The sequence below is a fragment of the Acanthisitta chloris genome, unplaced genomic scaffold (genome assembly GCF_000695815.1).
Source record: "Acanthisitta chloris isolate BGI_N310 unplaced genomic scaffold, ASM69581v1 scaffold3815, whole genome shotgun sequence".
Classification (NCBI taxonomy): Eukaryota; Metazoa; Chordata; class Aves; order Passeriformes; family Acanthisittidae; genus Acanthisitta; species Acanthisitta chloris.
In genome coordinates, this window is record NW_008671924.1 from 2,278 (window position 1) to 18,573 (window position 16,296).

General features: G+C 40.2%; 1 protein-coding gene across 1 annotated transcript; it reads left to right on the forward strand.

Annotated features, from left to right (window-relative positions):
- The first annotated feature begins 1,797 nt into the window (after positions 1–1,797).
- Positions 1,798–14,367, forward strand: ADNP2 (ADNP homeobox 2). Its single transcript, XM_009074289.1, has 4 exons — positions 1,798–1,927; positions 4,092–4,211; positions 8,033–8,122; positions 11,398–14,367. The coding sequence occupies exons 2-4, from the start codon at positions 4,104–4,106 to the stop codon at positions 14,365–14,367; spliced, it is 3,168 nt and encodes a 1,055-aa protein (XP_009072537.1). The 5' UTR covers positions 1,798–1,927; positions 4,092–4,103.
- The last annotated feature ends 1,929 nt before the right edge of the window (positions 14,368–16,296 follow it).

Here is a 16,296-nt window from a genome sequence, read left to right on the forward strand (position 1 = left end):
GTTATAAAAAAGTAAGAATGTTTGAATTCCCAAAGCAACAGAGTAGTTAAGGCCAACTTCCTCAGAACACATCCAGAGATCTGGCTTCTGTGTGGATTATCTGGTTTCTAGAAGGGGTTATATCGTAACCTTTTTCTCTGTGGATTGTCTAACAGAGTTTCTTTCTAGCTGCTTCTTCCTGGAAACTGGAAGGGAAGAGTTACATTGTGATCTTTGTGGTAAAGCTGGATGTAGCTGGATGTTAGAATCTATGGTTACAAATGTTGTAGAAGTGGATAAAGCCTGTAGTGTTGTGGAAAACTCCAGTTTGTTGTATCATTATTGGAGGTGTTATCTAAATGAGCAGCAAACACAGGACTAGATTGATAAAATGGCTGAACAAGAGTTGAATGGCCTTTTTAGAACTGAATTTGAGACATCAGCTGCTAAAATGATTCTTTTAATTTGCTTGCCATGGTTCTGTTTATGGAATGCAACTGACTGAAAACTCTATGGGTTTATCAGGGTTATTTGGAAGGAACAGTTAAAAGCAGTTAAGAATAAATTTGTCTTTTAGGTAGGCAACATGGTAAAAGGATCGAGACTCTTGGGCTAGAGTAACTCCAGTTTGATTTTGCTGTAGAGCTTCTGTGTTGAATTTGCTGTTTAGGATTGGGTTGTGTACCAACAAAAATGTAGTTATGCATGGAAACAAAGTGCAAGCTGAGGCTTGAAGAGTGTCTAAAATAAAAGAGAAACAAATTAGTAGTAAAAGAACATAGATAATAAACTGCATAATAATCAGGGAATTAAACTGAGGTCTTGACGGAGTAAGCTTAGAAGGTTGAAACTTTGTGACCTTTATGATGGAGAATTGCTGGTCTAATGGGGAATCCACGAGGGTAGATTTAGATTAGACATTAGGAAGGAATTCTTAACTGTGAGGGTGGTGAGGCACTGGAACAGGTTGTCCAGAGCTGTGGCTGCCCCATCTCTGGAAGTGTTCAGGATCAGGCCGGATGGGGCTTTGAGCAACCTGGACTGGTGGAAGGTGTCCCTGCCCATGACAGAGGGTTGGGACTAGATGATCTGTAAGGTCGCTTCAAATCCAAATCATTCTGTGATTCTATGATTCTAGTGTTGGATGAGTAACTTAAGAGTCTTATTCCCAAGCAGGTTGTTTAAATACCAGCTAAATAAGCTTTTATGTCTTTGCACATGGTTATCTTTGGATTGAAGAACAACTACTTGGAAACTGGAAAATAAGTAGTTTGTTTTTTTTTTTTTTTTTTTTTGTTTTTTGTTTTTTTTTTTTTGTGATTCTTTTTCTTCTTTCTTCTGGATTAGTAACCCATTTCAGAAAGATTACTCGTTGAGGAAACCGTTGAGGTACGTGGATGTTACATTGGTCTACAAAGGTGGTGTAGTATGTATCTTTTTTGTGAGGTAGATGTGCCTCAGGAAATGCTTACTTCACCTTCTTCAGTAGTATTAGTGTATCAGTTAAAGGATTGAGATGGAGGAACTGTTTCCAGTGGAGCCTAACGTGTTGAACGACATCTTCTGAGCATGGTGACATCCAGTCAGCTCTGTTGTTACCTGCGGAGGACTGTGGGCTTGATGTGCATAACCTGCTAGCATAGAGGGATAAAGCTTTAACCAGAGACTATGCAAATTCCTGGTGGACTTCGCTTTAAAAAGAGGGGTTTATGTCATGTCCTGCTTTTACTCCTTGAATTTTGATAGAATGTCAGACCAGTTGCTCTGATTTTTTCCATTCTATATAGGTTCCTGTTCTACACCCATCCCAGTGGCATCAGAATGTCTTCTGGACTGCTTGCTGATAAGGAACATTAGAAAACAAGGCTGGCATCTGTCAAATGGGGTTCTCCCTCCATTTCTCTCTACACACCTTTCCTTTTGGGGGAGAAGAAGAGAAGAATAGCATGTAAGTTTTTTGAATTTTACTTACAGCAGCCTCAGTTGTATGTTTTGTACATAAATTGGAGGGGAGGTGGAGTAGAAATTGCTTGGTGGGGTTTTTGTTTTTGTTTTTTTGGGGGGGTTATTTTTTAATGTTTGTTTTCTTTTTATAGAGTCTTAGCTTGTAGTTGGTGTCTTACGTGAGAGGGAATTTTACAACTGTTTACAGGAAAATCTTGCCATTCAAGGCAAAGATTCCATGTTGACAGTGATTTTGCTTTTTTTCATGAAGTGTACATTTTTTCAAGACATTTGAGACCATCAAGGCTGAAGTGCTGTTTGAGGATTTTCTTTATTATTTTAATTCTGGTTTAAACTTGTCCTGAATGGATGACTTATTTAGCAGTAAGGACAAAGATGTTTTAAACTTCCTGTATCCTCTGCCAGCACTTTAAGAACCAAATACCTGGGTAGCTCCCAATGATCTTTTTCAGTGCAGGGTAGTTCTATTGCATTCTATGCCTGTTTTAGTTTCTTAAATCTCAGTCTAAATTGCATTTTGCTGTAATTTAGGAAGGAAGTGACAAAGGCACATACTTCTAAAGCTGAGCCCATGGGGATACCTTGCCATGCATTGAGAGCTGGAGATAAGCAACTGGTGCAGCCCAGCTGCAGGGGGAGTGATAACAGCCTAGCTGTTGGGGAAGTGCTAGACCAACCCTGGTGGCATGTTCTGGTCAGATGGCCAACAGTGCTAGGCAACAGCCCTTCAGAGAGATGACCCACAGTGGATAATCTCTCTTGCTATAGGCATCCTCCTCTCTGTTGGACTCAAACTATCACGGCTTGCTGGAGGGAGTGAGGTAGGGTATAAATCCAAATGCTGGATCAGGCAAAGGTGACAGTTGCATATGCTGGTTCAGAGGAGGAGACCTAAAAGCATATGGGTATTAAAAACATTGTGCATTTTTAGCTATCAGTGCCACATTTGAATTCTGCATTAATATTGTACCAGCTTGTTCTATGCCAAGGTCCAGATATGTTTACAACAGCAGAAACTCCTGCAGGAAATCTGGTTTTTACTAGGAATCATATTTTAAGCATGTACATACATGACAGCAAACTGAATTATCAAAGAGCCTTCTCATCTTGATGTTAACACTCAAGGTGAAAGGTGTTGAATTTCTCCTTTTTGAATGATCTCATTTATAGTAATTTTCTGAACAGAACTTAATAAACTTCTGGTGTTCTTGTTCTTTTACCAAAAAACCCCATGGAAACAGTATTTCTGCCTCATAAATGCAAGAAGATCTGAAAGAAGAACTTGGGACTTTGTGTAGATAGAAGAAATGTAAAAAACTTTTTCTCCCCAAAAATAAAATTCTGTTTCTTTTAAGAGCCATCAAGTGATCTGCTATTAATGAGAACAATTCTTTGACTTAAGAATTTTAGGGTTTCATATTTAAGAAGGAGCACTGTAGCTTGTATCAGCAGTAGTGTGGCCAGCAGGACCAAGGTGGTTGTCCTCTTGTACTGGCCACTGGTGAGGTCACTCTTTGGGTGCTGTGTTCAGTTTTGGGCCCCTTACTACAAGACGGACATTGAGGTGCTGGAGCAAGTCCAGAGAAGGACCAAGGGAGCTGGTGGAGTGTCTGGAGCACAAGACTGATAAGCAGCAGAGGAAGCTGAGGGGTGTTGAGCCTGCAGGAAAGAAGGCTCAGGCGTGACTTTATTGCTCTCTACAACTACCTGAAAGGACCGGTTGTAGCCAGGTTGGAGTTGGTCTTTTCTCCCAGGTAGCTAGCAGCAGGATGACAGAAAACAGCCTCAAGTGGTACCAGAGGAGGTTTGAATTAGATTGGATATTGGGGGAAAATACTCTTTACAGAAAGCATTGTCAAGTACTGGAACAGGCTGCCCAGGGAAGTGGTAGGGTCACCATACCTGGAGAATGTAGAAGACCCAGAGGTGTGGTGATTAGGGACATAATTTAGGGGTGGACTTGGCAGTGTTGGATTAACAGTTGGACTTCATGATGTTGGAGGTCTTTTCCAACCTAGATAATTCTGTTCTATGATTTCTCAGATTTTAGTGTATGTTTTAATACCATTAAATGCAAATGCCTGTGTTCAAGTATTACATCACTTTCTTGTGTTTGTTGGTTTTTGTGGTTTTTTTCCCCCCACCAGGAAAAGTGCAAAATGTTTCAAATTCCTGTTCAAAATCTTGATAACATCAGGAAGGCTCGGAAAAAGGTGAAGGACATTCTTGTGGATCTTGGCCTTGACAGCTGCAGGGAATTGTTGAAGGTAAAGCATTTGAAGTAACGTAAACCCTTGAAAAAAGTATCTTGCTTTTTACTGTATATATGATGCTCCTCTGCCATAGATCTTTATGGAAGGGTCCTCACTTGAAGGAGTACTCAATACTGACTGCTGGCGTGCCAGGGGAGGAATCTGGTGTGTTAGTATGTAACGTTCAAAGAAACAAGATGTGTCATAGGTGGCTGCTGCATAGTCTTTGCTACTAATCTTTCAACAAAAGGAAACAGTACAGCTTTAGGAAAAACATCACAGACTAACAAACTGTTACTTGTGTACTGCATCGCAGCTTTTTTGCTATTCTTTTAGAATCACAAGCAGATGAGGGCTTGAGTCTACTCAGAGGAATCCGATCACAAACCAAGGCCAAACCTCTGAAGGAATGCACAAACTGTCAGCATTTCTGAAGAGGCAGTTAGACCCAGTAGTCTTGTTGCAGGCCTTGACACTTCATGTCCAGGGAAAAGTACAAAAATTGTCTTATTGAGCTGTAGTTTGGTTCTGCATCTTAAAAAGTACATGCAAGTGTATTGGAGTGGTTAAGATTAGCCATGTACCATTGCTGTCACTTCCAGGAGAGAATTCTTTGCAGCAGTCAGGAGGAAAGTACACCGTCAGATTGGCAGCCCGAGTACCAGACAATTGCAAACACAGTAGTGCAGCTCAGTGGCTATACAGTAGTGCATTTCAGTGCAGTCGCGCACGAGCATTTTTGGCTGTTCACTATGTTCATGACTTCACACTGACCATAGTCAAGAGCTCAGATTTCTTCTGTATGCTGGTACTAAAGTAGATTTAACACTTTGTAGGAGAGCTGTTGTGTCATTTGTTTCTGAAACTGTAAGTAAACGACTGGGAGAAAATGCTTAAAGATCTACATGCATAACTAATTTTGGAACACTCTTGGTTATTGCAGTTGAATAATGTTTTCTGTATCTAAATAAATGTCATAATAGCTCAGGGGCAAATGTCTAGTAATGTCTATTTTCTTACTGGCTTTGTGTCATATATTGTTTTGTAATTAAACCTCTAACTCAGATGCTGAGTCTGTCTTGAGCCTTTGAAATAGAAATGTTTTGATGATGCCAGGTTTTTGTTAGGAAATTGCTTGCAGTCTAACTCTTTGATTGCATTATGGGGTTTAGTGGTGAATGAGGAATAAGGTGGGTGTTATTTCATTGGTTGGGGTTTTTTTGGGGGGTTTCTTTTGCTTCATTTTTAATAAATGTTGTTGTTGGTGGTAAACCGAGCAAACATTTCCTGTGAGGAAAAGGCTCTATGAGATGGTGGCCAAAAAATACCTTATTAGCTTTTTGCAAGTAATTCTCCCTCACACAAGTTCATAATTTGAGTTTCCTTTTTTCCAGGTAATCTGGGGCTGGTTTTGGTATAATTTTAGCAGCAGGAAGAGTGGTTTTTAGAACTTGGTTTGTACTTGGCTCATATGAGGATGGTATTTCTTTTTGGTAGCATAAGGTGTGTCATGTTTTAATAGAATGACCTGAGTCTGAAGGGACCTTAAAGATTATCTAGTGAAAAGTAGCTTCTTTTTTTTTTTTTTCTCTCAAATACTGAGATTGATTTCTGGACTTCCTGTGAGAAGGCTGAACAATTTAAGAAAGGATATGATACAAATGTGACCTGCCATCTGGTCTTAAAATTGGTCTTACACTATTCTAGTAAGGCTTGACAGTGGACAGTAGTTTGTGAGGAAGGTGAAGGAATTTCACATATGACTAGTATCTCTTTGTAGCTTAGAGACTAAATGGGTTAGTGTTTTTAGGCTAATTGATCTCTGCTAGGAAGAAACCATGAGCCTTTTGTGCTAGATTAATAGTTTGATTCTCCAACTAGTATGTGTAAGTACACTGTAATGCTAGAGGCTGGTTTAGCTGCTCTAACATACTCTGTGTTACTAAGTCTTCATTTAAACTCTGAGCATTTTATCTTTTTGTTCCAGAAAACAGTGATGGTTTTAATACCGAGGGGAGATCAGTTCTTAAGATTGAGAATGCTCATTATGCATCAGGATTTGTTAGGCTTCTCAGGGGCTTTTGTTCCCCTCTTGTTACCTTTCCCTCCTGTTTTCCTCCCCTCCTGAAAGTGAGAAATGTGGGAGGCGTATAACAAATTAGTGGATCTCTGCTTAAAGCAAGGGCTCACAATAGCCATTTGCACCACTGACTGGTTATCTTTATGAGTAGCTATTTATCTGTAGAAAATAGCTGTTTCAGCAAAATTTTCTAGGTATGTAATCATACGTGGTTGGCTTGTGGGAATCTGGTGCTTAAGTCTAGGAGCCTGTCTCTCAAACCAAAAGCAGAACAGGTTTTTTCTAAGGTAAGTTGATCTTGGTATTTTAAGAAGGCTTGGCTGAAGGGCAAATAGACGACTCATTCAGTGTTGAGGTATTGATCAGATTGAAGGGGATTTGCTTATTGTTACCCTCAGCTTTTCTGGGTTCTCTTTGGGCAAACGGGATGGTTGAAAAAGAGAGCTTACTGCAAACTCAGCTACATTTTTCTGAATACTTGAAAAATGTGATTTAAAACAAATTATCACTGGCATGATGTTCTGGCTTACTATAATCTGTTAAACACACAGGAATGCTCATATTTGTGTGGTGTGAACAGGAACCTAGTGTAGACAGAGCCTGCATGAAGTAGGATTTTGTATTTGTTTGATTGCTAAAGGGTTTGCTTCTCTTTGTTGCTCAGTGTATCCTGTGTTGCTGCTAAATTTTGCATAAAATTGCAATATTTTTTACCACTAACTGTTAGATTTATGAATCCTCCCCCCCATTTGTAAGGATTCCTGATCTTATAAAGGATTCAGTAGTTATTATCTGCTTCTGCTGTTCCAGTGGGGTTTGGTGCAGAGGTGAAAACATCTTGCCTTCTCTAGGTATCTCCAGAATTTTGAGTGCAGAGGGGTTTTGAAAGGGAAGGAGAATGTGAGGGGAGAAGTGATGCAAGATTTCTGTGGGTAAAGCCTGGATTTGTCACCTGTGTTTCATCTAAGGCACTCTGGTGTGCTGTTGTAGCTAGCCTAGGGTCTTCAGAAATGCCTAGCAAACAGGAATAGTTTGGTTTTTTCTTTTCATTCATTAAATTTGTGTTTGGATATATATGGGCCTCAGGAAACTGGAGACAAACTTGGGAGTTCTAGGATAGTAGCTGGATTTGGCTTGAGGAGCATAAACTGCTCTGATGGGATTGATTAGAAGAATGCTATAAGGAAAGTTTCTTACCCTGACACAGTTGTTTCAGACATGATAATATTGTTACTTTTACAGCTTGTGGAAAAATACTGCAGCTCTTGGAAATAAGCTTTGGTGAATGTCTTTTGTTTTTCCAAGTTAAAAGTATAGCAATGTTATGAAGATTTAGTACTAAAACCTGTTGCAAAGTAAACCATAATGGTAAATTCATAAATGAAAGTGAGCAGTGAATATTACAGATTTAGGAGGAGGAAGGTAAAGGTTCACTGTGAACTTGGCTGGAAGTAATGGAATTGAAGTGTAAGTATTTTCACTCCCTAAATTATTATTATCAGTAACTATGAATTGTCCAGAATTCCTTCTCTATTACCAGGCAGTCATATGATCAAGTATTTGAGGTAAAATAAATCAAAGAGGAGACAAAGGAGTAATTTGTTTGAACTGAGTTTTGAGACCTGTATTTGTATACTGTACGGGCTCATCCTTTCTTTGTGTGTGTTTACCTTTTTTTATTTTTCTGTCTTTGCTATTGAGACTTAATATTTAGAGCAGACTGCAGAAGCAGATTATTTCTTTTCTTTTTTTTTAGAGTCTTAAAAGTTTTGATCCAGGTGAAATTCACTTTTGTAACACTTCATGGAGTGATGTCTCTCCTTGGGAGCCTGTGGGCAAAAGAAAGGTATGTATATCTGTGTTAGAAATTCTGGGTAGATGTTTGTGGAGTAGCTGAATTTTGCAATTTTCGGAAGTCCTGGAAAATCTGGAATACAGCTTTTTAAATGGTAAATAAAGTAGCTTTAGAAATTGTTTTCTAAGTGCTGTTAGTCAGGGAATAATGTTGCATTTCCTCTGTGTTCTTCCCTGCAGCTGGTTTTGAGGACTACGCATGCTGTTTGCCATCTTTAAGGATACAGCCTTGAACATCAGTATTTAAGATGTCACACTAATGTTATGCCTTTTCAGCCTAATCTGATGTTTAGTCTTAACTTGGTCTTGTATACAATTTAGCTTTTGTTTCACTAGAAAGGTGAATATGTGATCGTATAGATGTGTGTGGGTTAAGCAGAAATTAGCATTAGTAACTTGGGATAGGGTTGCTGTGGAAAATTTAGTCCAGTAAGATTGTGTATGTGAAACAACTCTTAGGTCTTTATAGCTAGACTGCAAGAAAGGCAGGATTGAGATGAACAAACCAAAGGGTTTCTACAGTTATATATTGTAGCAGGTTTCTAAGTTGCTATGTAGAGCAGAGGAGGATGTCCAGAAGAAAAGGGAATCTTTTCTCAGTGTTGCTGAAGAATCTTAGGGCTCCTTCTTCCATAAGGAAGACTTGTCAATAGCATGTGAACTGGTGGGTCTGCTCTTTTCATCTTGCATCAAAAGGTAATGGTGGATTGTCAGGAGGTTTTGTTTGTTTGCCTTTACCATCTTTAAAACAAACTAAGGCTTTGAAGTGGAATAGTTGCATTTTTCTAACAAAGCCCCCAGCATACAGGCTGACCAAACAAAACCACTTAGTCTTTGTCAAGCTGTTATTAAGTAGAAAGTGCCTTTCAGGACCCTTGTCTACTTTGTCTTCTAGTTCTCCCTTTCTGAACACATTTAAGACTGGAGATTCATCTGTTCACAGGACTTTGTGTGTGAAACAGTCAGATGTGACTTTGACTTTGAGTTTGTGTCTTGCCTCTTGGTGCCTTTTCAGTTAAGGCTCACAGTTACCTTCAGTAGAGACTACCATTAGTTTAGGTGGATGGAATAAATCCTGTTAATTGGTATGATGGTTTCTCTTTTCCCCTCCTTTTTTATTTCTTTTTTTTATGCATGTGTCATGGTTTAACCCCAGCCAACCACCAAGAACCACGCAGCCGCTTTGGTCACTCCCCCACCAGTGGGATGGCAAAGTGAATCGGAAGGGTAAAAGCTAGAAAAACCTCATGGGTTGAGATAAAGGCAGTTTAATAGAAAAATCAAAAGCTGCACACATAAGCAAAGCAAAACAAGGAATTAATTCACTACTTTCCATGGGCAGGAGGTGTTCAGCATCTCCAGGAGAGCAGGGCCCCATCACGTAGGCAGTGACACCTGATCTTTTACCAGAATGGAGAAATAAATGTCCTGACTCAGCTAGTCAGCATGACCAGTTGTATCTGTCCAAAAACTCAAGATTGGAATCTGATCTGGTGAACTACACTGTAGAGCTGGTAATTTGTTGCTGTGGAATAGATTTTCCAAGCTATGTCTTTTGGATACTACACTTGTTTCCTGTCCATTTTGTTTAGACAATCATGGTTCCTTGATATATATATATTTAATTCACATATCATGCTGCCTAGATTTGGAAGTAAAGAAGTTGGTCCTTCAGGATGTTCTGTTCCCAAGTTGGTGCCATAGGGCAAAAATAAGTTGTTTGAGCTACATTGGAAACTCAGTAGGCTTGAAAAGATGTCTGTTTAAATGAAGATGTAGTTTCCACCATTGGTGCTATGTTTAGGGAGACATTAACAATTCTGGAAGAACGCTGGCTTTTGGAGGATATCCTGTCTTTCTGCTTGTCCCTAGGTTGTGGGCAATGTGAGACTATACAGCACAAGGTGTTACTAGATTTTGGGATCTGTTCTTTGGAGTAAGACTAGTCAAGTTTTCCTAAATGCCTCTAATAAGCCATTTTTTGGATTCCACTTACATAGTTTGAGGTTGTGTTGGTCAATCTCCGAGATGCTTTGTTTTTCCTAAGTGGCTTATAACTCTTTTTGTCAAATTTCCCATACAGCTGGGATACCATTGGTAGACATCTGTGGATGACTCTGTGTAACCTCCATGGGTGTATGAAATGGCAGAAAATTAACTGTACATACTTCATTGCTGCATCAGGGACATGTGTGGGTGATCTAGCTAGGCTGGATGCTGTAGTGGTGGAAGAGCTTGTGACCTTTGGATGGTGTTTCATAATAGGCAGAAGTCAGTAAGGTGAAAAACACATCTGAGGGAATAGACACATTCCACTAGATGTTTGAGAGTGCAGCTTCATCACCTGCATGTTGCTGTGACTGATACTGTAGTTTTTGGCAGGAGCCAGAGTTAACTTCCTAGGAAGCTGATCAGAAAAAATGATTGAAAGGGGAAGTGATGTTCATATACATACAAAAACTATTGTATCGCGGGACTTATAACCAAGGAAGCAAACTACTGCTTAGTGGAAAATAAGTATATTGTTATACAATTAAAATACTTTCCTGAGAAGAATCTGTATGCTCTATACTAAGTGTACTAGAGGAAATTCCTTAAAGAAATTGCTGTGATGGGTTGTCCAGTATGTATGAGACAGCACAAAGAGGTCATTGCTGCTTTATGTTAAAAGTGTGTTTTATTCTTTCCTATTATTATTTTGGCTCCAAAAGAATGTTCTTAAATAATTAGTCATTTGTGGCATTGTTGGGAAGATACTTCTGGAGAGTTTGCAGCAAAGAAATTTCAGAGTTTTCAGCTATTGAAATACAGAAAAAAATTCCCTGCCTGTTTTCTCTTCTTGCTCTTTCTCCAGTAGCTAAGAGCTGGCCCTGAACTAAATAAAGCTTTAAAAGTATCATATTAAAAGGGTTGCTATTCCTAATTGCTACATTGTACCTCCCATGTACAGTGGCATGCAAATTCTTAACTTGTTCTCTGATTGCCATCCTTAAAGATGGGCTTCAGTATTACTTCTTGTGAAGTGGAATGGGAATGAATTTGCTTAAAGCTTCTCAATAAATTTTAACAATGGAAAAAGGGCAGAAATGTTTCCCCCTTTATGTCATCTTTAAATCTGCTTTTCAAAACCAGAAGAAATAGGAGATGCATGCCATATGTCCACTGAATGTATTTTTTGACAGGTGATAGTGCAGACTTATTTTTAGACAGGTAACAGCGATTTAGGAACTGCCAGTTTCTAAGCAGATATTTCTCTTCTGTTTGCAGAGATACAGGACAAAGCCCTACTGCTGTAGCTTATGCAAGTTCTCCTCAAAATTACTCACTACATACAAGAATCACTTACATCGTTACCATGAGGATGAAATGGACCAGGAGATGGTGGTTCCTTGCCCAAAGTGTGCATTTTCTTCTCATTCGAAAGTCGTGAGAAAACATATCCAAATGTTTCATTCACCTAATAAAAGAACACAGAACTATACAGTCAGCATTTTGGATGGCATGAAACAATTCAGAAGTGACATCATAAACTTCACGTGTCTAAAATGTCACTTTACAGACACATTGTTTTACAATATGAAGAAACACGTGCTGATAAACCATTTTAAAAACTTAATAAGTATATATTTTGGTGAGAAACCTGATGAAAGTACAGAAAATTCTGTTGAGTACTACTGTAAAAAATGTGATGCTTCTGCAAACAGCCCAGATTGTTTAATGTATCATGTCTTGACAGCTGATACACACAGAGACCTGGAGAACAAACTTCGGTCCCTGATTTCGGAACATATTAAGAAGCCTGGACTTGTGAAACAGATGTGTGTTGCTATGAAGCCTGCCCAAGGTGTGGCAGCGACTGCTCCATCTGCAGGGCCTGCTGTTGTCCCAGCAAGTTCCATCACACCTCCTGCTTGCATCCAGCTTGCATTTCCACAGAACAATCAAACCCAGGGCACGGTGCAGCCAAAAGCAGTTCAGAACACAGTCGGACCGCTGACCATTCCAAGTGCCTCTGGTAGCCTTCCGCATACAACTTCTGCTACAGTTGTTACGCCGTCGCACGTCACTCTGGTACCTGGCAATCCTCCTGTAGGTCAGAGCAATGTTGGCATTCAGCTGCCACCTCCCCAGCCTATCATTGTTTCTCATGGGCTCCCTCTTAATCATTCTGTTGGGACCATAAATAGACCTGTGGCCTCTGCAGTTATTCCTCTTAATCAGCCTGTCAGGCCTGGGCTCTTTCCTGTTAATCAGTCCATCGGTACTATAAATGGTCCAGTTCCAGCTGGAGCGCTGTCTGTTCCTCAGCCTGTCAGCCCTGTGAATCGACCAGTTGCACCAGGAGTCCTTCCTGTGAATCAACCAGTTTCACCAGGAGTTCTCTCTATCAACCAGTCGCTTGGGAACACGAATAGACCCATTAATTCCAAGGTCCTTCCAGTGACGCAGACAGTTGCATCTGGTGTTCTCCAGCTTAATCAGCCTGTTGCCTCTGGGGTGGTTCCTGTCAGACAGCCTGTCAGACCTGGGTTCTTCCAGCTTAATCAGCCTGTTGCCCCAGCAGTTATCCCAGTGAATCAGCCAGTTCAGCCTCCAGTTTCTCAAAGCCCAACATTTTTGACTGCAGGTTCTATACTGAGGCAGTTGATTCCCACTGGTAAGCAGGTTAATGGGATACCTACATACACGCTGGCCCCAGTTTCAGTTACTTTGCCTGTACCTCCTGGTGGTGGAGTGGCAACTGTCACGCCCCCACAGGTGCCCATTCAGCTCATGCAGTCTGGGTCAGTGACTCAGCTGACACAGCCACTGACCTGTGCTCCCTCTTCTCCTGTGGTTCTGGCATCTCAGAATATAGCATTACAGGCTGCCCCACCTGGCCCTGAAACAAGCCAGGCTGTCAGGCAGGCCAAGCAGTGGAAGACTTGCCCTGTTTGCAACGAGCTTTTCCCATCGAATGTCTATGAAGTGCACATGGAGGTGGCTCACAAACCACATGAAGTAAAAGTGGAAATTCCGGAGGCTGACAAGCTCGCAGCTTGCGCACCCTTTCTGAGGATGACGGAGAAGGCGATCCGGTGTTATGCTTGTAAATGTTTTCTCTGTGAGGAGGAGCTCATGAAACATCTCTTCATGCATGGCTTATCTTGCTTGTTTTGCACAGGTACTTTCTATGACTTACAAAGCCTGTTGATGCACAATAAAACTGCACACAATGGGAGAAAGCAGTTACATGCACACTATAGCAACAGAGGGTTTCAGCTAGGTAACGACGCTCAGGGCAGCCTTGTGTTTCCGCACTTCGATTTCAATACAGTGTTACCAAAGGAAGACATGGGCGAAAAAGAAGTTCATTTGGCAGTACTTGTTGGAATCAATTCGAGGATTCTTGTCCCTGTTTACATCAAAGTGAAACCTCAGATAGGAGAAGCAAACAGGAGATGCACAAGGAAAGTGTTTACCTGTCCCTTTTGCCTTGGGTCCTTTGCCGGTAAAGAAACCTATGAAAAGCATTTGAAGGAGAGGCATCATATAATGCCAACTGTACATACGATTTTAAAGTCCCCTGCTTTCAAGTGCATCCACTGTTGTGGTGTGTACACTGGAAATATGACTCTAACAGCTATTGCTGTGCATTTGCTCCGTTGTAGAAGTGCTCCCAAAGATACTAACTCAAGCCTGAAGATGGAGCTTGAGCGTACCGAGAGGAAAGAGCTACTCTTTGTGAATGGTGAAAAGCACGATCCTGTGATACTGAAAAGAAAGCAGTCGGATTCCTGCTTTGTTGCAGAAGACCAAAGGAATAAGGAACAGCAGCCTCTGAGCATAACTACTGGCATAGCTCTATCTCCAGAGACAGAGATGAATTCAGGGGTAGTGCCTTTCAAACGGCAGAAGCTTAGGACCGAGATGAGGAAGGTGACTTGTGGTGAAGATCTTCGCTTTCTAGCGATAGATCCTAATCAGTATGATCACAATTCATACGAGGATCAAACCCAGTTTTTGTCAGACTACTTTCACAAGAGGCCATATCCTTCTAAAAAAGAGGTGGAGTTACTCTCCTTGCTGCTATATGCGTGGAAGATCGATGTTGCATCATTCTTTGGGAAAAGGAGGAATATGTGCTTAAAGGCGATAAAAAGTCAGAGACCATCTGTGCTGCTGGGTTTCAGTATGTCTGAACTAAAAAAGGTCAAGCACAGTTTGAGTATAAAAGATGACACCTTAGAGATGTAAACAAGCTTTTTATAACAGCTGAAAGCAATCCATAATTGCATACTTAATGATTTAGCAGTTTATTATGTTATGCAGACTGGCCTGTTGAAGGGTGCAGTAGTAGAAAAAGTATCATTCTGTTGTGACTGTTATTGTGAAAGGCACACGTTGTGTATTTTAAAAAGCTAAAACCTTCAGACTTACACATCTGGAATTTGTTTTAGCTTTTTACTTTTCCTGGAGTCGTGTTGTGGATTTTTTTGTTGGTTTTTTTTTTTTTTTGGTCCGCTTCCGTTTCCCTTTCTTCTCCTTCAGGCTCCCATTACCCTTTTTATACCACCATGTAAAACACTCATCCTGTTAAAAACAAGTTTTGTTTTATTTTTATGCAATGTCATTATCTTTTCTAAATAATAAAATGTGTAATGTTGGTTAAAATACTGAGATACCTATGTGAAAAACATCTACTTGATTATTTGTCTTTTTAAGTCCTCCTAATTTTTTTAATCTATTTTTGTTTTATCTACTGAAGAAGTGATTGTGGCCTTTACAGCCATTGCCCTTTCAAATTCCCAGTGCGCTGGTAGCAGTGAAATATATGGCAATTGTTATTTTCTCAAAGTACCTGTGCCAGTTAAGACTGGTGACTTGTAGTTTCTGCAGAGTATTAACTTGGTAGGATTGAGGGGCTCGGGGGGGTGCCTCATGAAATGTCATAATGAACTGACTTGAAGTGGTTGTGTTATTATCTGTTAAATAGATCTTGCTAACCAGAAGTGTTTACTCTTCTTGTTGGTGTTGAACCCTGGCTGTTTAAATGCCTGTTGTTCAAAGCTTGCTAGCAGCATTTGGTTTATTTTCTTTTTCCAGAAGCATAACTGCTTTGGAGAGCGTCACATTGCTTTGATAGGTGGAGTATATGACTTCTGTGCACGTCACTTACCTGTAGAGGCCCTATCCAGATATCGCCAAAGTTTGGTGAAAAATCTGATTTCCGTTTTAAATTGCTGTTTTATGAGGTAGTAGCTGAGCAGTGCCTCCTCCCCAGCAAATTGAAGTCCCTTGGGTCAGAAACTGTACAAACCGAGATGGATTGCTGGGTAGCATCAAGACTTTCAACTCTTGAGTATCTGAACAGATGATATTCATGTAGTGATTTGGTTTTACTGTCCTATGGAGAGCATTAAAATAGTATAAAACGCAAATAGACTTATCTTCAATATGAATTAACACCCCTATTACAGGTTACAGAATAGCTGTTAGGAAGATTCACTTGACTTCAAGCACAGATGTTGAGGCCTTGTTTTGAGTACTGTCCTTTCTTTCAGGATATGCTTGTTTTCATCTGGCTTGTCAGAGAGTGCCTCCACTATTAATTTGCAGCCAGTTACATAATAAATAAGCTGTAAGATGCATTATTTTTTCTTCCTCCTCTTTAACCCCCTCTCCCCCTCCTTCTTTCTCAGAAGAAATAGAAGACTTCAGTTGTGCCACAAGGAAAGGGTGAGATGCCCAAGCTTATTCCGATTTTTTTTTTTTAAAGTAGTAACCATACTTTTGCCCTGTTCAGTAGTTTTTAAAGCAGATACAGATTGTTTTTGGTGCTGTATCTGTAAGGGCATGACATTTCTAGCAGAATTTGTTGACTTTCTGCCTGAGGTTCTATAAGCTGTTTGGAATTATATTTTGGATAAAATCTTAGTATTTTCATATTGATTGCTTCAGAGAATTTTAATGTGTATGTGACATACAGTTTCTCGAATAGAGAGAATCTGCAATTTGGAAAAACCTGGTGTTTTACTAGCAGTGTTAAGCACACATAAACCCCATTTATGGGATCATCTGCACGCCCCACCCCCAAAGAGTGATGGTGTTTAAGAAACAGTGTGTTCTTACAGCCTAATAGCTCATTAAAAATTATTTTTAAAACCCACCATATTTGAGCATAAC

Excerpts from the sequence above, each read along its gene's own strand:
- ADNP2 (XM_009074289.1), top strand. The coding sequence starts at position 4,104 with ATGTTTCAAATTCCTGTTCAAAATCTTGATAACATCAGGAAGGCTCGG. Across the intron at positions 4,212-8,032 it reads GCTGCAGGGAATTGTTGAAG|AGTCTTAAAAGTTTTGATCC; the intron begins GTAAAGCATTTG and ends CTTTTTTTTTAG. Across the intron at positions 8,123-11,397 it reads AGCCTGTGGGCAAAAGAAAG|AGATACAGGACAAAGCCCTA; the intron begins GTATGTATATCT and ends TTCTGTTTGCAG.